The sequence below is a fragment of the Alexandromys fortis genome, unplaced genomic scaffold (assembly GCF_014885135.2).
Source record: "Alexandromys fortis isolate MF-2015 unplaced genomic scaffold, M_Fortis_MF-2015_v1.1 scaffold_290, whole genome shotgun sequence".
NCBI lineage: Eukaryota > Metazoa > Chordata > Mammalia > Rodentia > Cricetidae > Alexandromys > Alexandromys fortis.
The window spans coordinates 764,539-787,187 of record NW_026068167.1 but is presented as its reverse complement, the minus strand read 5'-3'; the positions used below and the strand labels follow the sequence as shown (position 1 = coordinate 787,187).

General features: G+C 41.4%; 1 protein-coding gene across 1 annotated transcript in view; it reads left to right on the top strand.

Moving 5' to 3' along the window:
* Positions 1–22,649, top strand: part of Tnrc6b (trinucleotide repeat containing adaptor 6B) — a 235,908-nt gene that overhangs the window by 174,377 nt on the left and 38,882 nt on the right. The window contains exons 7-13 of the mRNA XM_050128244.1: positions 2,871–3,212; positions 5,625–7,964; positions 9,644–9,802; positions 13,737–13,912; positions 16,147–16,221; positions 16,926–16,971; positions 18,329–18,465. Of these exons, the coding sequence (XP_049984201.1) occupies positions 2,871–3,212; positions 5,625–7,964; positions 9,644–9,802; positions 13,737–13,912; positions 16,147–16,221; positions 16,926–16,971; positions 18,329–18,465 (3,275 nt within the window). The remainder of the gene's footprint in view (positions 1–2,870; positions 3,213–5,624; positions 7,965–9,643; positions 9,803–13,736; positions 13,913–16,146; positions 16,222–16,925; positions 16,972–18,328; positions 18,466–22,649) is intronic.

Genomic DNA, 22,649 nt, shown 5'->3' with positions numbered 1-22,649 from the left:
TGGGCTCCATGTATTTTAGGCTTGGTTGCAAACACCGCTACCCACTAAGCCATCGTGCTGTCCCTTATTTATTTAAAGTTCATAAAGAAGTGTAATAAAGAAAAAAATCAGCTAGGCAGTGGTGTTGGTGCATGCCTTTAATCCCAGCACTAAGGAGGCACAGTGTTGCTTTCTTTTTTAATTATTGCTGCCTTTTAAGCTAAGGCTATCCTAGTCAGCAGCTGTAACCCCTCACTACCACACAGGAGCCTTAACCTGAGAAAATTCTGTTTCCTTGGGTACCGACTCTTTCAAAGCTACAAAAGGAACTTACCTAAATCTCTGTCCCAAAGAACTCAAGATTCAAAGGTTGAGGTAGAATTCTGCTCCCCCAGAGAGGCTGAATAGCAAGCAGCTCACCTCCTTGTGTCTCCCCAGAAGTTCTCATGCTTCTCCTCACCTTATAAGCCCTTCTCCACCTGGCTCCTCCCTACAACTTCTCGTCAGCTAGTTGCTGACGCAGACTCCTGACTGCAGGTGAATTTTATTTAATCAAACATATCTTTGCATCCTTAAACAAATGTTCCATAGCATAAACAAAAGTAACACACCTTAAAATAGTATTCTACAACAGCAGAGGCAGGTGGATCTCTGTGAGTTCCAGGACAGCCAGGACTACACAGAGAAACCATGTCTTGAACCAAAAAAAGAAAGAAAGGAAGGAAAGAAAGAAAGGAAGGAAGGAAGGAAAAGAAAGAAAGAAAGAAAAAAGAAGAAAAATCTGGCCATGCCCTCCAACACAGTTAGCTTTTCTAGCTAAGTCCTGGAATTTTCAGCAGCTGGGCTCCAGAAACAGCACCATGTCAAAGGAAAAATAATGGAGCTGTGTTCTCATCACATCTGTCCTATCTTTGGTATGACTGGGAGAAAATACCATAAAGGGGTTGTACAAGGACTTGTACAGTGTATAGCACCAGGGTTTTGGGTTCAAGCAACTGTGTATACTATAAAGTTAGTCAGACCCTTCTCAGCTGAGGCTGCTCTTTGATTCTTATTTAAGAGAACAAGTTAAGGCACGTGGGCAACCTGGTTAACTTAGAGATCCTAACCCAATTGTAGAAGAGCAGCCTCACAAACTAGCTGGGAAAATCCACCTAGCTTTATTCTCGTAAGAGCAATGAAGATTAGTACGGCATGTGGAATATTCCAGAAACAAATATTTTATTTAATAGTTTATTTGTCCAATGTCTCCTATAGGTTCTGCAGAGAGCACTATGTTAATATTAGACAATGACTGGTTTAGTTTTTTTTTTCTGCTCATCACATTACAGCCACCACCCTTTTACCAGGAGGCCAGTACTATCTTGTGATTGGCTAAGAATAGACATATGAGTTGCCTGGAACTTACTTTAGCCAACTATTCTTTTCTCCTGTCACTCACAGTATTCAGTAATGTCCAGTGGTGGCTAGTCTGGGCCCCTGCTTTCTGATGATGTATCTCTCTTCTTATAAAGGAGCCAGCTAAATGGCAACATGCTGGCCCAGCATCATTTCAGCAGTCAAAGCAATACTGCTACCAGAGATGGTTGGCAGGGGTTTGGACCTCAGACTAATTTCTGTAGTACTGTCAACCACTGGGGGGGGGGGGGGTAGATTTTCTTGGGGGAAAGTGAAATTTATTTATTTATTTATTTATTTATTTATTTATTTATTTATTAAATCGGGAACTCACCAAGGCCAGCTGGCCTGGGTCTGAAAAAGCCTGGGATAAAATCGGACTCGCTGAACATAGCTGACAATGAGTACTACTGAGAACTCAACAACAATGGCAATGGGTTTTTGATCCTACTGATCTTTTTTTCAAGAAGGTGTTTCACACTATTGTTCAAGAATAAGCACTGGGTTTATAAAAAGAATAAGAAGAAATACAGAGTTGTAGTCTTTAACTTGTATAAAGACAGGCATAGAGCTAGGAACCTCTGTAGGCAGGGTTGAGGTAGGAAGCAGCAGGTCAGCAGGGGAGGTAATTTCATGGTTGCTCTGCATATTTCTATGCTGTTTAACAGTTTATATCAATGAAAAAGCTAAAACAGATTTTCTAAAATAAAAGCTAAGAGATTTCTAATGTTCCTGTTATATAAACAGTCACCAATAAGCTTTTGCATCCAGGTGGCTGTAGGAACCAAAGGCAAGTGATTCTCTAGGTCTGTAGTTCTCTGTAGGTGCCTGTCCTACAAGGAGGAAAATGAATGATGGTTTCTATTCCTGAGGGACTTACGGCCAGTGAGAGCAAGACCAGATGTAATCACTATATTGCAGGAGTATGAGTGAAGCGTGCTCCACTTGCCTAGTTAGGAGCTTCAGAAAAGTTCACAGAGGTCTTCAAAGAAGTGGGTTGATTGTCCTCAAGGTAGCTCAGGGAGTTGCTGCCAAGCCTGACAACGTAAGTTCCAGTCCTGGAACCCATATGATAGAAAGACCCACCTCCCTCTAATTGTCCTTTGGCTTCCACTTGCTTACCATAGCGTGTGTACACACAGAATAAGTAAATGGAAATAATAAATTTCCTTTCCTTGAGAAATTGGAGGAAGGGAAGGTCTTGGGCTACTGAGACTTTGGCACAACCGTTTCTAGCTTCCAGGATTTGGTGACGTGAGTGATTCCCCACTTAATTGATAGAATGTACTGTTTTTGATTCTTTGTTACTGTCACCTGCTGCCACCACTCCTACTTAATAAAGTAAACATCCTGGCAGGAATTTGAAAAGGCAGTCCCTTCAGAACAGAGCGATAGATTTGCCTTCTTAGAATAGTCTTCTGTGAACTTTCTTAAAAACAGACTTTAGAAAAATAGATTTAATTTCAAAGACTTTCCCAACTCCTGTCTTTCAGTGCCCGAAGTGACGAAACCAAGTTTAAGCCAACCAACGGCCGCCAGCCCAATTGGCAGCTCTCCATCGCCACCAGTCAATGGTGGCAACAATGCCAAAAGGGTGGCAGTGCCGAACGGACAACCGCCAAGCGCCGCCCGCTACATGCCTCGGGAGGTGCCGCCGCGATTCCGTTGCCAGCAGGACCACAAAGTGTTACTAAAACGTGGGCAGCCCCCTCCACCGTCCTGCATGCTCCTTGGGGGTGGAGCAGGGCCTCCTCCCTGCACAGCACCTGGAGCAAACCCAAACAACGCACAAGTGACAGGAACGCTGCTGCAGAACGAGAGTGGGACTGCGCCAGGTGAGACGGACACTGGGGCCAGCTTCAGAGAGAGGGAAAGCATTTCCTGTGCTTAGTTCCTGATAACAAGTCCATGAAAATCATTGTTGATGTAGACTGTATTATGCAAAAGATGGGAGAGGATCCCAGCATAAAATGTACATGAGCAATTTTCTGACATTGGGTTATGGTGTCTTGGCATGAAAGAATAAGATCATGCTTTAACTCCTAGGGTATGTAGTTCCCCAGCTATGTTCAGGAAGTGAGACTTACATGGGGCTTCTTCTAAATCTTCCAGAATCTTATGCTTCCAGAATGATCACGTAGGTTGTTGTATAGAATCTGGAGAGAACACCAGATATACAATTACATAGTTTTTAAGTAGGGTTTTTTTTTTTTCTGTTAAATCAGTGTTTAGTTTTAGAACTCTGGATTTTGAGCTTTGTTAAGACTGTAATATAGATGTGAGAGATCTTTCCTTCAAGAGTTCCATTAGAAGTTTTGATGATCTCTGATATAGCCCAGGTTGGTGTCAGATTCATGATCCTCCTGCCTCAGCTTCATTAGAACATGTACCACCAAGAGTTTTTAATAAGTATTATGTCAATAAATAGTAGAGTTTCCAGTCCCTTTAAAAAAATTAATGTGTCTTTTTAGATTATTTTAAAATTTAGTGTTTGAGCTAGAGAGAGAGAACACAGCAGGTAAAGATGGTTGCCACCAAGCTCAGTAGCCTGAGTTCCATCTTTAGGCTCTACCCACATAGTGAAAAGAACTGACTCCCAAAGATTGTCCTCTGACCTCCATATGCGCATCTTAGCACACATACAAATAAGTAAATAAAGGTAACTTTAAAAACAAATTTTGAAGGAAAAAAAAACTAAACTTTGAATATCATTAAGCATAGGCAAGACCAGCACAGTCTCAAGGTGTTAGGATTCTATGTGTCCTCATTTTAGTATATATGTGTATATGATAATTATAATTATAGATAATTAAAATTATATATACATATAAATAATTAAAATTTTATGTACACATACACAGATGCACACACAGACTTACACACACACAACACAGTGACAGGGTTTCTCCATAGCTTCGGCTGTCCTAAAATTTCCTTTGTAGACCAAGCCGACCTCAAACCCAAAGATTCACCTGCCTCTGCCTCCCGAGTGCTAGGATAAAAGGTGTGCAATACTGCCACTGGGCTAAAATGTTTTAGGTAGTATTATTTTTAATTCATAGTAATTGAAAACTGCTTGGCTAATGGAGAAATTAGTTTAGAAAAAAATTCATTATAAACATTATTTCCCCCCACCCCACTAGATATGGTACATTCTACTGAAACATGAGGTGAGCAGTAATCTGATTCACCAGATTACTCTCCTTGGGAGTCTGAACCTGTCTGATCCAGACTCCTATATCTCAGTGGCTAGCTTGGGGACAGTCATCATTCAGCACAGGCTTATAGAGCAGAAGGCACAGGCCACTGTATAGAATCTTCACGTTAGCAACATACTCTTTCATGGAAAGAGTAGTGTAGGAAAGCAAAGATGTAAACAGGGTTACCACACTGAGGAAAATGTGCCTTGCTGAAGAAAGATGATTTTTCAGGTGGCAAGCTTGGGAAGGGGCTCCACAGATGGAGTGGCACTTGGAGAATATCCATAAAGATGAATCGGTCTCACTGTGCAGATCTGGGAGGAGAAAACAGTAGGTCCAGCCTAGAGTGGTGCTGGGGTCAGAGGTGTGTTTATGTACTGTAGGCATCTTTGTGGAGCGTTGTAAAGGATGTAACTGGGAGGACTGATTGGCCCTAGAACATCTGTCTTAGTGAAGCCATCTGAGGGGTTTTACATTTCTATGCATTAAGTAATTGTTGAAAGCTCTCAGAGAGCACTGAGAGAACCAAAAAGGTGTTTTAGAAAACCACTCCAGCCACAAGTGTTAGAATAGATTGAAGAAATACATCACGCTTAAGGTCTGTCGCATTTTCTTAGGATACAAGAAGGTCCTTCTGTGTTAGCAGGAGTGGCAAGTAGGTAACTTTGAGAGGTGGTATGGACTAGTACATACAGCAGTAGCCAATGACAGGGGAAACTCCAGCATATTCTCATAGCTCAGCGCATAAAGACCGGATGACCTGAGTTCAGTCCCTAGAATCCACATGGTAAAAGGAGAAAACGAATCCCAGCTAATTTACCCTCTGACTTCCACACTGGCACCATGCCATGCTCACATATTATGCACACACCCATACTTACATAAAAAGGTGACTCTAGATGCTGTGTTAAAATCATATAGGAAGACTTACCAGGTGAACAAGCCCGTCTAGGAAAGATGCAGGAAGCTCTCTTGGGGCTGTCAGAACTCTAGGTATTGATGGTGATCTATGTACAGCTTATGGATGACAGATGATCTCTTTCCCAGAGTCAACCCTTGGAGGTGCTGCTGCTTCAAATTATGCAAATTCCACTTGGGGTCCGGGAGCCTCCTCCAACAACGGCGCCTCCCCTAACCCAATTCACATCTGGGACAAGGTGATTGTAGACGGGTCTGACATGGAAGAGTGGCCTTGTATTGCCAGCAAAGACACTGAATCTTCTTCCGAAAACACCACCGATAACAACAGTGCCTCGAACCCTGGCTCTGAGAAGAGTGCTCTGCCAGGAAGCACCATTAGTAACAAAGGCAAAGGGAGCCAGTGCCAGGCTACAAGTTCCGGGAACGAATGTAATCTTGGGGTCTGGAAGTCTGACCCTAAGGCTAAATCTGTTCAATCTTCCAACTCTACTTCAGACAGCAACAATGGACTAGGAAACTGGAGGAATGTGAGTGGTCAAGATAGAATTGGACCTGGCTCTGGCTTCAGCAACTTTAACCCAAATAGCAACCCATCTGCCTGGCCAGCATTGGTCCAAGAAGGAACTTCTAGGAAAGGGGCGTTGGAAGCAGAAAATAGTAATTCCGGTGCACAAGTGAGCACAGTAAGTCAGGCATCCAGGGAACAGCAGTCAAAGATGGAAAATGCGGGTGTTAATTTTGTTGTCTCTGGCAGAGAACAGGCTCAAATTCATAACACTGATGGACCAAAAAATGGAAACACTAACTCCTTGAACTTAAGTTCACCAAACCCCATGGAAAATAAGGGAATGCCCTTTGGGATGGGCTTGGGGAACACCTCCAGGAGCACTGATGCCCCTTCACAAAGCACTGGAGATCGAAAGACTGGGAGTGTTGGGTCTTGGGGTGCAGCTAGGGGGCCTTCTGGAACTGACACAGTCTCTGGACAAAGCAATTCTGGAAATAATGGGAACAATGGAAAAGACAGAGAGGACTCCTGGAAAGGAGCTTCTGTTCCAAAATCAACTGGGTCAAAAAATGACTCTTGGGACAACAATAACAGGTCTACGGGTGGGTCCTGGAACTTTGGCCCTCAGGACTCTAATGACAACAAATGGGGTGAAGGGAACAAAATGACATCTGGGGTCTCTCAGGGAGAATGGAAACAGCCGACTGGGTCTGATGAGTTGAAAATTGGAGAATGGAGTGGTCCAAACCAACCAAATTCTAGCACTGGAGCATGGGACAATCAAAAGGGCCACCCCCTCCCTGAAAACCAAGGCAATGCCCAGGCTCCCTGTTGGGGAAGGTCTTCCAGCTCCGCAGGAAGTGAAGTTGGAGGTCAAAGCACTGGAAGCAACCACAAAGCAGGAAGTAGCGACAGTCATAATTCTGGCCGTCGGTCATACAGGCCCACACATCCTGATTGCCAGGCTGTCTTGCAGACTCTTTTGAGCCGAACTGATTTGGACCCTAGGGTGCTCTCAAACACTGGCTGGGGCCAAACTCAAATTAAGCAGGACACAGTGTGGGATATTGAAGAGGTGCCAAGGCCTGAGGGGAAATCTGACAAAGGAACTGAGGGGTGGGAGAGCGCTGCCACACAGACCAAGAACTCAGGGGGCTGGGGAGATGCACCCAGCCAAAGCAATCAAATGAAGTCTGGATGGGGGGAGCTCTCAGCCTCGACCGAGTGGAAGGACCCCAAGAGCACAGGAGGCTGGAATGACTATAAGAACAACAACTCTTCTAACTGGGGAGGAGGACGAGCAGATGAAAAGACACCTTCCTCTTGGAATGAGAGTTCCTGCAAGGATCAGGGGTGGGGAGGTGGGCGTCAGCCCAACCAAGGATGGACTTCTGGGAAGAATGGTTGGGGCGAGGAGGTTGATCAAGTGAAAAATAACAATTGGGAAAGTTCTACAAGTAAACCTGTGCCTGGATGGGGTGAAGGAGGGCAGAATGAAATTGGAACTTGGGGTAATGGTGGGAATGCAAACCTAGCTTCAAAAGGTGGGTGGGAAGATTGCAAAAGATCCCCTGCATGGAATGAAACAGGCAGACAGCCCAACTCCTGGAATAAACAACACCAACAGCAGCAGCAGCCGCCACCACCACAACCAGAGGCTTCCAGTTCATGGGGAGGCCCACCCCCACCACCTCCAGGAAGTGTTCGACCTTCTAATTCCAACTGGAGCAGTGGGCCCCAGCCTGCAACCCCTAAGGATGATGAACCCAGTGGTTGGGAGGAGCCATCTCCACAGTCAATTAGTCGAAAAATGGACATCGATGATGGCACTTCAGCTTGGGGAGACCCTAACAGCTATAACTACAAGAATGTGAACCTATGGGATAAGAATTCCCAAGGGGGCCCACCGCCTCGAGAACCAAACTTGCCTACCCCGATGACCGGAAAATCAGCATCAGGTAGGCACCCACTCTTCTCGAAGGTGTTAGTAAAGAAAAGAAATCCTAGTCCACTATCTGTTAAGATATATCTATTTAACTTACTCTGAGGATTATTCCTTCAGTTCCAGCTTTGTTGTTCTGAGACTCTATTTCTGTAGGGCACTAGAGATGGCATCTGCTCTAGTACATTACAGGGGTCTTTTTTGGTACAAGGAAAAGCAATTATTACTGTTTTTTTCAGACAGGGTTTTTGTGTAGCCCTGGCTGTCTGGGAACTAGCTCTATAGACCAGGCTGGCATCGAACTCACAGAGATCCACCTGCCTCTGCCTCATAAGTTCTAGGATTAAAAGCTTATGCCACCACCACCTGGCTAGGTCCCCATTTAAGAACTAATGAAGAAAGTGACCTTATTTCTTTCCTTCCTGACTCTACTTGAACCCACCCTGTGTGTTTCTTTTCCCCCAGCAAAGGAGAGTACTCTGTGGTGTTCTCCCAGGAGCCTTTACAGTGCTTTATTACAGCTGGTATCTGGACAGCTGGGGTCTCCAAATTTATTAATTTTTTTATGGTGCTAGGGCTCAGAACCTGAGATTTGTGCATGCTAAGCAAGCACGCTATCCTAAGTGAAATTCTCACTTTCTTCCAGGTGACTTAATGGTTGGCTGTGGTATATTTAAAAGATGATCTCAGGACAGATATTAAACTGTTCCAATAACTCTTAATTCTGTTCTCAGTTTGGCCTGAATGTCCCTTTAAAAAACTTACCAATTTAAAAAATGCACCTTGTTTGTTTTTGTTTTTAGTTAAAATCAACCATAATGTTTAGTTTCCCAGTATTCAAAGTAAACCTAGTTTTTTTTAAGTAAATGTCATTAGTAACACTAATTATTCAAAGTGACTGCTTTTAACTAGCTCTTTTTTTAAGAATTAAAAATGAGGACAGAAATAAAAGATTACTCTTTAACTTCTCTACGATCACACTTGCTGTACAGAAAAGCAAAAGACACCATAAATGAGAGAATCTTTAGCCTTTTGGGTTTCTCACTGTAATCTCTTAGAATTTGTTCCATTCATAAATCTTGCTCTTAAACTATTACAAATATACCTAAGCTTTAATTTTTTTTAAACAGGGAAGGAATTACATTCCTGTAGTATTCATGTTGCCTTCTTTTTTTTTTTTTTTTGGAATGTGGGCTTTTTGAGGGGAAGAGAGATTGGATCCTGGGTAGGCAGGCAATATTTCCTGTAGCTATGTCCTGTATATAGCAATACAGTTCTTTCTCTTAATTGCTTTATATGTAGTGCTCATTTTATGAGCCCAGTATTTGTCTAACCTGTTTCCTCTGGTAGATATTTTAGTAACATCCTACCCACATTTGATATAACCTGCCTCCTTCTAATACTTAAATTGCTTCCAATTTTTTTCTAGAGTTAATGCAGTGAGCACTGTTGTATATGTTATTTCATCACTTTAGTACATATATCTAGGGCAGATTTTTCTGGCAGTGGAGTTACTGGGTCAGGAGTCATCTACATTAGACCTTTGAAAAAAGTGACTTTGCCAGATGCCCTCCATGAAGTTTGAATTTATCTCTGCCAAGATAATATAACTGACTTACCCACTTCACCTCCACTGTATGTTAAGTATTCAATGGATACTTAGAGATACACATTTTTATTTTTATTTTTTTTCAGTCTGGAGCAAAAGCACACCACCAGCTCCAGATAACGGGACTTCAGCCTGGGGTGAGCCAAATGAAAGCAGTCCTGGGTGGGGAGAGATGGATGATGCAGGAGCATCGACCACAGGCTGGGGAAGCACACCTGCCAGCGCTCCCAGTGCCATGAAACCCAGTAAGTAATTTGAGGAGTTCCTTATTAATTAGGAAATAAGGCATTTTGGTGAGGGCTGTTTTATTTCAAGTGCTGAGTCGATGCAATTCATAACCTGTAATATTAAATAGCAGCAAATAGTGAATGTTGCTGGCATGTATTCAGATGTTTACAGTGAGCTAAAAGTCATTTATGTGGTTGACTTAAAAGCAAATAAATGGCCAGGCATGGTGGTACAGACCTTTAATGCCTTTAATGCTAGCACTCAGAAGGCAGAAGCAGGCAGGTTGGTTTCTGTGAGTGAGTTCAAGCCCAGCCTGGTCTACATTGTGAGTCCCAGGACAGCAGGGCTCATGGTGAGACCCTGTCTCAAAAAATAAAATGTAACACAATAAAAACAAATGCAGGCTCTTCAAGCACTTGTCCTCATGTGTAACTAGGTTTGTTCCCTAAACCCACATTGTAGAAGAGACCAACTTAAGCAAGTTGTCCTTTGACAACATCTATGTGCACATGACCCACAAACAGTAAGTGAATGTAAGTAAAAAGAATCAGAATAGATTTAGTATCTAGAACTATAATTTGTAATATTGTTTATTTTTACCCAGAAATGTAAATATGGTCATTATAACTACTTTGTTTCTCCTCCTTTTTTTTCCATATGATTAAGACATCATTTATCAGTCGTCTGCTTACATAAGAGAATTTTAGGTGGGGAGATTGTTTGTTTGGTTGGTTTTTATGTTTGGTTGGTTGTGTTGGATTTTTTTTTTAATCTGACAAAAATGTCTTCAGGTTTTTAAATGAAAAATAAGCTACATTTGATGTAACTGGCAATTTGTAGTCACTATAATCTGCATACTGTTCTTTGGTTAAATTGAGAATTTAGTATCAGGTGCACGACTGCAACTTTCTTAGACTTGTTACAGCCAGGCAGTGGTGGCACATGCATTAATCATAGCCCTCAGGAGACAGAGAAAGGAGGATCTCTGTGAGTTTTGGGCCAGCCTGGTCTACAAAGAGTTCGAGGACAGCCAGGCTACAGAGAGAAACCTTGTCTCAAACGAAAAACAAAACAAAACATAAAAGTTCAGCATTAGTTCTGATCAAATAAATATGTAACAACATCTCTTTCCTATGGTATAACAGGCTTAAAGGTTAAGGTTTTTTGATTAAATACTGTAATTTTATAGAATGCTCAAGATAAGAAAAAGGATAAGTATATCCATGATACCCAGGACTCTGTGAGGAATATATTAGATTTAATCTAGAATTCACAACCATGCCTATGGGACTTTGTTATATTTTAAAAGTCTTGATCTACTCCACTTCATAGACTTCTGGAGTTTTCTGAAGACCTCGTTCTCAGATTTCCATTGTGAAGTCAGTTTTGTTATCATGGGACATAGGATCTAGTTAACTTGAAATAGATCCAGATTGCTTACCAGGCCTGAAACAGATTGTTTAGCAGGAATGGAGGATTTTTATGGGCCTTTCTCAGCTTAAGAATCACTATCCTCTACCACAGATCTGTCGTTTTCCCTCCTGTGTTCTGTGATACGTTCTGTTGGTCAGGATCATTTGTAGCTCTTGTCCTTCCTCTGGATGACTTGAGTGTCTCATGCTCAGAGGAAGGAGTACATCATTCAGCTGACACTGGCAAGGTGTGATCTTCCAGTCAGAAATGCCTTACACTTGGTACTGATTCCCATAATTAAGAATCAAATGCTTAGCCAGATGGTGATGGCAAACACCTTTAATCCCAGCACTCGGGAGGCAGAAGCAGGTGGATATCTGAGAATCTGAGGCCAGACTGCTCTACAGAGTTGCAGGACAGCCAAGGCTACAGAGAAACCCTGAGCTAGGCAAGTGCCCTACCACTTAGCCTGAGACTCACTCTTACTAAAGAGTGAGAGAGAGAGAGAGAGAGAGAGAGAGAGAGAGAGAGAGAGAGAGAGAGAGAGAGAGAGAGTGAGTGTGTGTGTGTGTGTAGGAGGTCAGAAGATAGTTTTGTGGAGTTGATTCTCTACTTTTAAAAAACATTGAGCCAGGCTGAGATGACTCATATCTTTTTTTAATCGCAGCACTCGGGAGGCAGAAGCAGGCCTGGTCTGCAGAGCTAGTGCCAGGACAGGCTCCAAAGCTACACAGATAAACCCTGTTTTGAAAAAGAAAAAATGATTAAAAATCATTGAGATTCCAGGGAACAAATCGGATTGTCAGGCTTGGTGGCAAGTACCTTTACCATTGACCCTGCCTTTTTGGTTTTTTGAGACAGTTTCTTTGTGTTGCTTTGGAGCCAGTCCTGGACCTAGCTCTTGTAGACCGGGTTGGCCTCGAACTCACAGAGATCCGCCTGCCTCTGCCTCCCCAGTGCTGGGATTAAAGGCTTGCACCACCATTGCCTGGCCCCAGTCCCTTTTTTTATGCAAGACATTTGTTAAATGTTCAGCTCTTCTCTGAAAAAATCAATCACTTGGCTTCCCATTTTCTTAACTTTTATTATTTATTTATTTTATGTGTATGAGTGTTTTGCCTACTTGTATATATGTGCTACACAGCATGCAGTTCCCCAGAGGCATTGTATTCCCTGGGACTGGAGTTATAGACAGTTGTGAACTAGGAACTGAACCTGGGTCTGCTGAAATAGCAGTCAGTGCCATCTCTCACAACCCATTTTTATAAAGAGATCATCAATATGTTTTATATATATATATATATTTGGTTTTAAATTCCTATTGCTTATCAGTAGGTGATATAAATCCTAAGTTTATTATATATTATATATATGTTATATAAAATTGTAACCCCTTATACCATCTGACTGTCAATACTTTGAGTAACAGTCCTACCAATTGCTCTTCCACCAGAAGGTCACTTGTGTGGCTAGGATGAACTCCATGAGAGAGATATAGCATTCACTTAGACCTGCTATAGCATGGCATGCAACAATTATAAGAGCCAGCACCATGTGCTTTGCAAGTCGGAACTTACTTGACTCTCATAGGCCTGGTCTCAAGGATAGCAGCTATCTCTGGAAAAAGTACAAAAAAGATCCATTTCCCAACTCCCTACTTCACTTGAAGAAAGCAAATAAATCCAGTTCTATACAGTAGTTTTGGAGGGAAATGAATGTTTTCTTACAAGCTTCATATTAACAATATTTGGTTAATTAACAATTAACAAAAAAGGGTATGGTAGTAGAACAGACTGGAGACTGGTGTCCAGTGCCCTCCTCTCTGGCTATTCCATCTTTTTTTTTCTTCTCCCGTTCTGTCCTCTACATTCTCTCATTTCTTACTGAAGCCACATCTAGGATCCTCCTCAGCTAATACATTTCAGTTACAGTTGTGGACCTAATAAGCTTCAAGTTTTCATGGCCTTGTGTTTTTATTCCTATTCTTATTTTGGCCTCATCCCAAACACGTAGACAACTGTTTATTTGGCATGCCTATTTGAAATGCCTATGTTTGGTAGTGTAAACAAAGAAGTACTTGACTTCCGCAGCCATGCTCATTAAGAGAGACCAGTTTCTTCTCAGTGAGGTGTGAAATTCATGTTCATGTTCACTCTCTACACACACACCTTCTGCTGATTTGTTTAGGATAGTGTCTGAAGTAGTTCATGTTGGCCTCAAACTCTTGGTAACCTTCCTGCCTCAGTTTCCCAAGTGGTGGGATTGCAAGTATGCACCACCACCCAGTTCTGAAATTTCTTATAATGGTGATGAGTTCTTTTTAGTTTTGAAATTACTGTCTCTCTGGTTTCAGGAAGACAGGTAGTCAAAAGATCTTGATTGTAAGGTTTGTTGTCTGCTTTAAGTATAATGCATTTGTCTTACCATGTAGATAGAGCAGACAGAACTGCAAGAATATTAAATTGCTGCGTTGCTAGGAATGGCTCTAGTTTTGTCACATGAACTTACTTCAAAGAATTGACTCACTCTTTTCTTAAGATTCCAAATCTATGCAAGACGGCTGGGGTGAGAGTGATGGTCCAGTCACAGGAACTCGCCATCCTAGCTGGGAAGAGGAGGATGATGGAGGAGTCTGGAACACCGCCGGCTCTCAGGGAAGCACTTCCTCCCACAACTCAGCAAGCTGGGGACAAGGAGGAAAGAAACAAATGAAGGTAGTGCTTCAGAAATGCTTCAGCTCCCTTATTCATTTCTAGAATTGTTGATAGAGGGTACGAGACAGTTGGAGTCACTGAGATCCTAAATAAAGGGGAAAGTATTTCTTTATAAATTAATAACCACTTCCTTGGTATCCCTTATCTTCCTATCCCATGGCCTTGAAATCTTGAACTGTAGAGTTGGCACTGTGGGTAAAATAAACTTTGTAAAGTAGAGGTAATTGAGTTTTGGTTTCCATGTTATAATAATTTATTTTAAGTTCCTGAGGCCTGCTTTACAAATGCTTTGTGCTTTTGCAATTAACAACAAGGAAGTCCTATGGGTAAATCTCCATGGAAATGTAGAAAAGACACCAAAGGAAGATATAATAATGGCTTTCCCATGGTGATCAGTGGGTCTTGATTTTACCTGATTCATCCCAAGGCTCAGAGCCCTTCCTTCAGTAAAATGTAAGCCAGCCCAGTTTTTAGCATTGCCATAACTAAATGCTTTCCTCCTATTCTGTGCCTTTCAAGCACCTCACTTTCCATATAACAACCAGTTTTCCTCTTGTATTATCATGATTTTGTTATTATCTTACAGTCCTGGGACTGGAACCCAGAGACCTGCTAGTACTAGGCAAGCACTCTGCTGTTGCTTTTGTATAGGACACTGGTATTGCATCTGCAGCCATGATCTCTGCACCTGAACCACTCTCTTCACTGTAACCTTCTCTTTTACACACACACACACACACACACACACACACACACACACACACACACGAAATAAGGAATACACACCCATGAAACCCCCTGCTACCCTGTGACTATGCTTCCTCTTGTCCTTCAGATCCTCATACTCCCTTAGGAGTCCTTCAGGTAGTCTTCACCCCTTGGCCTGAAGCTGGGAATTTCAGTACCCTAACTTTCTTCTGTAGCATGGAACAGTTGGTTTTTGTTGGAGACATTAGTTGAAGCAGTTCTTCCTGGGTCTCCCTTCCCTAAGGACTTGACTTTCCTTACTCTAGTCACTAAAGAAAATGCACTCTGCTGCTCAGCATCTTGGTACTCTCATGTTGTCTGGTCTGCCTTGTCAGTCTTTTTACAAATTAACAATGGATCCAGACTGAGTGAAAGATCCTGATTAAATCCTCCCACTCAGGTCGCAACCAAGATTTACTTGGGAATTGAATGTTTCGGCTCTGATGCCAGTGATTCTTACTAAGGATAGTTTTTAAGTGTAATAAAATAAACATAATGTAAAATTGTCATCTTAACCATTTTTAAGTATGCAGTTCGGTGACATTAAGTCTATTCTCAGAATTATTTCCTTCTTAAAGCTGAAATCTCTGTACTAGTAAATTCACTGTCTCCTTCCTTAAGAGGGACTTTTTTTTTTTAAAGAAAAATATCCTGGCTAAATATAAGTATCTTGTTACTTTAAAAATATATAGCTTGAACCCAATGTGGTGGCACATATCTGCAATCAGAGCCCCTGAAGACAGAGGATGTAGTTCAAGGTTATCCTAGGTTACATAGTGAGATTAAGGACATTTGTTTCAAATAACAGCAACAATAATACAAATTATAATATACATAGCACATGTTTTACCTGTAGAGTGCACAGCTACACAAAGCCCAAACCCCATCCCACCAACCCCATCCCACAAATCCCTGCCTCCATTCCCACAGGAGTGGGAATGGAGCAGATGGAGAAACCAGAGCATCCTAAGAGTCATGCAGGCTTACCATGCCTTCCATTGTACCTGGAGCTCAAGGGTAGTGTCTTTGTCCAGGCCTCTTTCCCACTGAGAACCTGTGACCCTTATGCTGTGAACCAGATAAAGAACTCCCTAGAACTTCCACACGGAGAGTGATGTCCAGCTGAAACAGACTTTCCAAACAGCATTCGCCAGTAGCAGTTTTTCCCCAATAGAGTCCTGCTGGGGTTACAAGAGAGCATCTTCCTAGAAGTGGCCATGGTAGCATGCAGAGGTTAACATTGTACACACTTTGATACTGACTCTTTCCATGTTAAGAATAAACTTCGTTTTCCAGTTCACTGATGAGTAAGTAGGAGTACAAGCTGAACTGAAAAGTAAAATGGCTGAACCTAGAGTAAGAGGTAAGTACCAAAATGACAAGCATTAGGTTAGAAAGGTTGACTCTTGGCTCTGCATTTTCAGTGTAGGTGTATCTTGGGAGGCTGTGATAAGCTCTGTGACTGAGATTACGTTTCATTCCTGTAGTGCTCGCTAAAAGGAGGAAACAATGATTCCTGGATGAATCCTCTTGCCAAACAGTTTTCAAATATGGGATTGCTGGTAAGTTTTTCTCATGTGTAAACATATCTCAAATTTCGTATAAATTTAAGGACCACTAGAAAATTACAGATTTAAATATGGGGTAAGCGATTTATTATTATTTTCTATTTTATTAAGTGATATATGACAACATTAAAAGTGAATTGTCTTTGTGTCTTTTTCCTTGAAAAGGTGGGGACAAAGGAAACACTTAGATGACATTTGTATCAGTCTTTGCATCATTATTTTCAAAAAGAAAACCGGAGAAACTCTGCTAGGGTTCACTCTTTAAAGAATAATTCTTGTAGAATCTTGAATTTTCTTGTCTCGGGAACACTGTGGGGACAAATGATTTAGCATAGCTACACAGTTCATTGATGACTTGACAAGTCACAAGAAGAAGCTGTCGTCATTTGGCTAGCACTTGTGGAATCTGGTCCTGTGTACTTAAGAATGAGTTTATTTCTCCAGGCAGTTGGTGAACTAGTCCTCTGTTTATAGCTGTACTGAGACTGATTGCTTGTGGAATTAAATGCTAGACATTTAATTAAGCATGGATGGCCATCAAATTGTGATAGAAATGTTACCGTCTTTGGCTCCAGTTTTAATGTTTACTGCAGAAAGTCTTGTCAGGTGCTTGTGGTTAATGTGGCTTTCACATGAAAAATGGCTCCTCTTGTCTGATTGATAATTGTTTCTCACTTTGTGTGCTTTGTTTTATTCAGAGTCAAACAGAAGATAACCCAAGCAGCAAAATGGATTTGTCTGTAGGTGTGTATCAGACCACAAATAAGATTCGGTTTGTACTCATGGCTATGATAAGCCCTTAGGCTCTCCTGCCCTGCTTGAGTTGAGGCAATCAAATGGATAGATATTTACTAAACGCTTAACTCTATATAAGATTTCATGCCAGACACAATATGAAGGTTGAAAATTCAGATAACTGGACACCCAGGGAAGAATGTAAAGGAACGTTGTGTTCTAGGTGAACTGGTTAACTGTGAAGAACGCCTGTATGCCTTAAAAGCCAACCTTGCTCTACCTGAAACAATTGTTGCACGAAAAATAGAAGCTTGATTGGACTATACCTTTTTAGCATCCAGATTGTTTTTCACTGTTTTTGGTTTTGTTTGTTTGTTTTGTTCTTTTTCTGAGACAGGGTTTTTCTGTGTAGCTTTGGCTGTCCTGGAACTCCCTCTGTAGACCAGGCTGACCTTGAACTCAAGAAATCCACCTGCCTCTGCCTCCTGAGTGCTGAGATTAAAGGTGTGCGCTACCACCACATGGCTCAGATTCTTTTTTAAGTACTGAAAACTAAATTCAGATTATTTTAATACGTCTATGGTACTGCTAGTCTAGACCCTTAAGGTGACTCTCTGTACCCCAGGATTTCATCATTGACATACTTCTCCATTGTGGCTGGAGCAAAAGGAGGGACAGCCCTTCATCTGTGGAAATTTTCTCAGTAATGCTTTTGTTCACCCCAGGGAGCATAAAAAAGAGTTAAACTAAGAGTAAGAAAATAATCATGGATAGCAGTGATAGACAGTGTTTGAGCTGTGACCTGATGATGTTGTCATAGGACAGATTTCTAGAGCTGAGAAAGAGAGAAGGAAACAGTCATTGCACATGCAGACCTGGCTGAGTAGACATGGTTAACATGATCGGCTGTGTTAAATTCTTAAACTTTGAATTTTGGGGGAACAGGTGTGCCTCTATGATCTTTCTATTTCCTATAACTACTTTAAAACTCCAGCCGTATATCTAGCAGGTGCTAGCAAGCCAAACAGGCAGCTTCTCTCACTGAGAACACCTGACTTCATGATTAAGATGTATTCATCCAACACATCAGTCGTGGTCTGAATATTGTTTAGTCAGTTTTGCCTCAAGGTTCTTCTCGGGTCTTCCATGGCAGACAAGTGTAGCAGGTTTATATTTAATTTCTAAAAGTGGACCCGTATGTGCTCCAGGGGCAGAATAAGCCTTGAACCAGTGAGAATTCTGGTCTCATTCCAAAGAATAGAGAGGATTTGTCCCCAGGACCCCAGAGAGCAAGTGTTCAGATCACATGTGGCTCTTGTGGGAGACATTGATTCTTTTTGTTAAGTTATTGTTTATGTCCTTTCAGATAAGAAATTTGATGTGGACAAACGAACAATGAATCTCGGGGATTTCAATGATATCATGAGGAAAGATCGACCTGGCTTCCGTCCACCTAATTCCAAAGACTTGGGAACTGCAGACAGTGGGCCTTACTTTGAGAAGGTGAGCTGCGTGCTTTGTTTAAGTTTATGAGAATTGCTATGTTCTTACTGTCTTCTGATAGCAAATTCTAGACAAATGAACATCACCTGCATTAATGTGGTGACATGAAAATAGCTGATGTCAACAGGTGATTGGGCAGGAACGAGAGCCATCTGTCCCTACTGTTGTTGTGACGAAGCTCTAAGTTTTGAGATATTCATGGAGTTCCGAGGGAGGTTATGGGCACTTAGAGATAAGCTACTGTGCACCTTTGTTCCTGCTGCTGTGCCAGCGACAGATGAAATCTGGGCTTTGTACAAACACATGTATCTCCTACAAGCTTGGAGTCGGGTCTGGAAAAGCTCTCCATCTTTCCCACTTCCCTAGTGGCTTGTTTTTAGGTAAATGGTATATTCTTCAAATTCTCACTCCTGACTGAAACAAGTAAGTTTTACTCACTTGTTCTGATTTTTAATATTTCAAATGAAATTATTTCTTGATTCAGAATATGTTTTATAGTGTTCCTGGTCTCCTTAAGACATTTAAAACCAAAACATGGAGATCTAGGCCCATATTGTTGCCAGTCTAGGTGGCATCATATTCACAGGACGATTGCCTGACTTCTGCTTCAGGAGCCCTACCACCAGAGTAATCAGTATTAGACTCCTAAAAACAAAGTGGCAGCCCTTGTCTTGGTGCAATGGGCCGACTGGGTTACTAACTTAGGAAGAGGATGACAGGTGATGTGATGTCTGCTGGGCAAAAGTGCGATGGTTATTATCAGATCCAAATTTCATCCTGGACTATTGCTAATGCACTCTACTTTGTTTATTCCTAGTGTGTCTCTCTTTCCCTTCTTGCATTCTGTTGCTTCACTAACCAACACTCATTGTGATTGGCTAACTCCTACTACCTTTCAGCTGACTTTGCCTTTCTCCAATCAAGATGGGTGCCTTGGGGATGAGGCTCCCTGCTCTCCCTTCTCCCCTTCTCCCAGCTACAAGCTGTCTCCCTCTGGTTCCACACTACCCAACGTCAGCCTTGGAGCAATCGGCACAGGGCTCAACCCCCAAAACTTCGCTGCTAGACAAGTAAGGAGGCCTCTCAGATTTGTAATTGCTTGGCTGTGGCCTCACCTTGGCCCTGGTCTTCAGTTTATTTCATCATTTGTCTGTCTTGGGAAACTTGTTGATTACTGAATGCACAGAATGATACTGAGTATAGGTTTTACATCTTCTAGCCCATAGAAACCATCTCTCTTCATGTTTCTCAACATGGATTTTACTTTAAATCTGTTTCTTTTATCTTTTTATTTTTGGTTATAACTGATTTAGGAAAATATGAATGAGATTCTATAGGGACCTTATATAATCTAGTGACACATTTACCACTTTTTAATATTAGATTATATAGTTGACCAGAGAGGTGGCACAGCAGTTAAGAGAACTTGCTGTTCTTGTAGAGGATCTGGGTTTTGTTCCCAGCACCTGTATGGCAACTCCCAGACTCCTATAATTTCTGTTCAGGGGATCAGATACCCTCTTCTAGCTTCTGCGGTTACCAGGCATGCACATGGTGCACAGACATTCATGCATGCAGAATACTCACACATAAAATAAAAATAAATGTTTTAAAAGCCATTAGAATATATAAGTAGTATTCCTAGGATCTCTAATTTAGCATATCTATTAACCAAAAATTAGTAGCAAAATTAGTAAGATTAAGAGTAAACATTTGAGTATTACAGTATCTTAAGAAAATCTAGGTTCTTATGGCTGGGAATTTGGCCATCTGTTGTCTTTAGGATTTAATCCACAGTACTCACATAGAGACGGAGAGCCTTAGGAGTGAAACTTTGAAGAGTGGCTCTGCTCAAGCATTGGCAGCCACCAAAACTAGTCCTCCTAGCAAGGGCCGCGCATAAGCTTCTGAGCTGGCAGGGCCATCTGAGATGACGCGTACTCACTCAAAGGCCTGCAGTGCACGCAGCAAAGCTGCCAGGGGCTCTTGTAGTTTTAAGGAAAAAAAAAAAACAGGAATCTGGGGCTACCAATGCTATTACAGCAACAACTCCCAACAGTAGTGTTTCCCCAGCCATAGTTCTGTGCCCCCACACTTGTTTCTCTGCCTTTCACGGCAGGATGAGCCCAGGAACATGAACTATACAATGTGTGGTTCAGTCCATTCTGTTTCATGTGATGACTTTTACATGGGCATTAAAGCAGGATCCCTCACTACAGTCAAGTTGTGCACAACCTGTCATGCAGACTTAATGGAGATTATACTGTGCCCATGTATTCAGATTAGTTATTTCTGGATTGGGGGACTCAGACTGTTTTTCTGTTTTCTTCCTTTAATTTCAGTGTTTTACCTGTTTGTTTGTTTTATAGTTTCCTAAAGGGAAATGCTCTATATTCTTACATGAACAAAGAAAAACAATGTTTTGAGAATTTTTATTTTATATTGAGATATAGAAAATATAAAATGTGGTTTCAGGCTCACATAAATACCTAATGCTACTAGAAGGTAAACTCAAGTTTAATAGACCAGCCACAAGCCTGGCATTGGACTTTTAAAAAAGGGAATTCCTTGTCTTGGGTGGATTACTGCAAAGTCTACCAGTATTGGGTTGGTGCATATGTCCTACCCAAATACAGTTCTGTTTCAAACTGTGTCATGTGGAGTTCGTCACATTTACTTCATAATTAAAAGATAAAACTTAAGCCAGTCATGGTAACACACTTTTAATCCCAGTACTTGGGAGGCCAAGATGGAAGGATCAGGAGGCAGGAGTTTGAAGCCAGCTTGGGCTACAGTGTAAGATTCTGTCTCTAATAATAATAAATAGTAATAATATTTTCCTGAATCACAGAACATTTGACTCAGTTTGCTGGCTTTATTTTTAATTTATATACCTTTCTGAAATAAACTTTGGGTTGAGGCAAATAACTCCAATTAAGGAGACATAGAAATAGGTCATCTTAGAGCTTCCCCATATACCAGAAAAGCTTGGACAATGGTCAGGTAAACCATTATTGCATGTATACAGCCTTTGAATTACTGTCTTCTTCATTCCTAGATTTAATGTTTTTGAAGGCCACATATATTTGTTTGTCTTCAACACATCCATGAAAATCAGCAAAGCTGAGCCAAGAAAATGAGTTTAAGTGCCATAGTAAGATAGCAGCATTTCCATAGACTGCTATTGGCTTGCTTGTGCCCACTTTAAAAACATTAGAATGTTGTGTGTGGCTTCAGATACCTTTCATTATTGAAGCTTCTCAGGAAGCTGAGAATCTTCTTATAAAAGGAAAGACTGAAATTTAAGATGACTCTAGCTGGGCACGATGCCTCTCACCTTTAATCCCAGCACTGAGGAGACAGAGGCAAGTGGATTTCTGAGTTCCAGATCAGCCTGGTCTACTGAGTGAGTTCCAGGACAGCCAGGGCAACACCGAGAAACCCTGTCTTAAAAAGCCAAAACAAAACAAAACTAAAACTAAATGACTCTAAACTAGGTGCAGTGATGTGAGTTAAACACCCTTGGGAAAATAAAATTTGTGGTAGATCTTTGATCTTTTTATGATATATACAGATTTTAGATGCCATTTCTACTTTATGTTTGTAATCATTTTTTGTTTTAGTGCTTTTTAAATTCATTTATTTGCCTGTAGCAGTCTCTTAATCTAATTTTGTATCATTAAAGCCATCATGGTCTCTTTAGTGTTCCTGGAACTTAATGATGCTATTTAAATTCTTTAAGATTACCTTATCCCTATGTTAGACTGAAAGTAGCAACCTCAGTTTACAAATGCATTATTAGCTGTCTTTTCTGAAGATGCTCAAGTGAATGATTGGTGGGCCATGGATATTTGCAAATGATGTATGCATCCTATAGACTAAGGCTTTATGAAATTCTGAGAATGCCAAAAGGAAGGCTTAAACTGCTACAGAAAAAGAAAAAAAAAAAGAACAAAACAGAGAACATAGTCACTTTATCATGGTTTCAGTGAACATCATTAGAGAGTTTTAGTGTTTTGTTAGTGTGGAAGGAAATTCAGTTAGTTTGTTCATGGAACGAGGAAGGCGGCTCTGCAGACAATACCCTTAATGGGCCCTTTAACTCGGGCCTTAAACAGGCTAAGAATACATAATGTCGAGACTCTCAGGAGGCCAGATGTGAGGGATGGTACCTTCCTCGATCT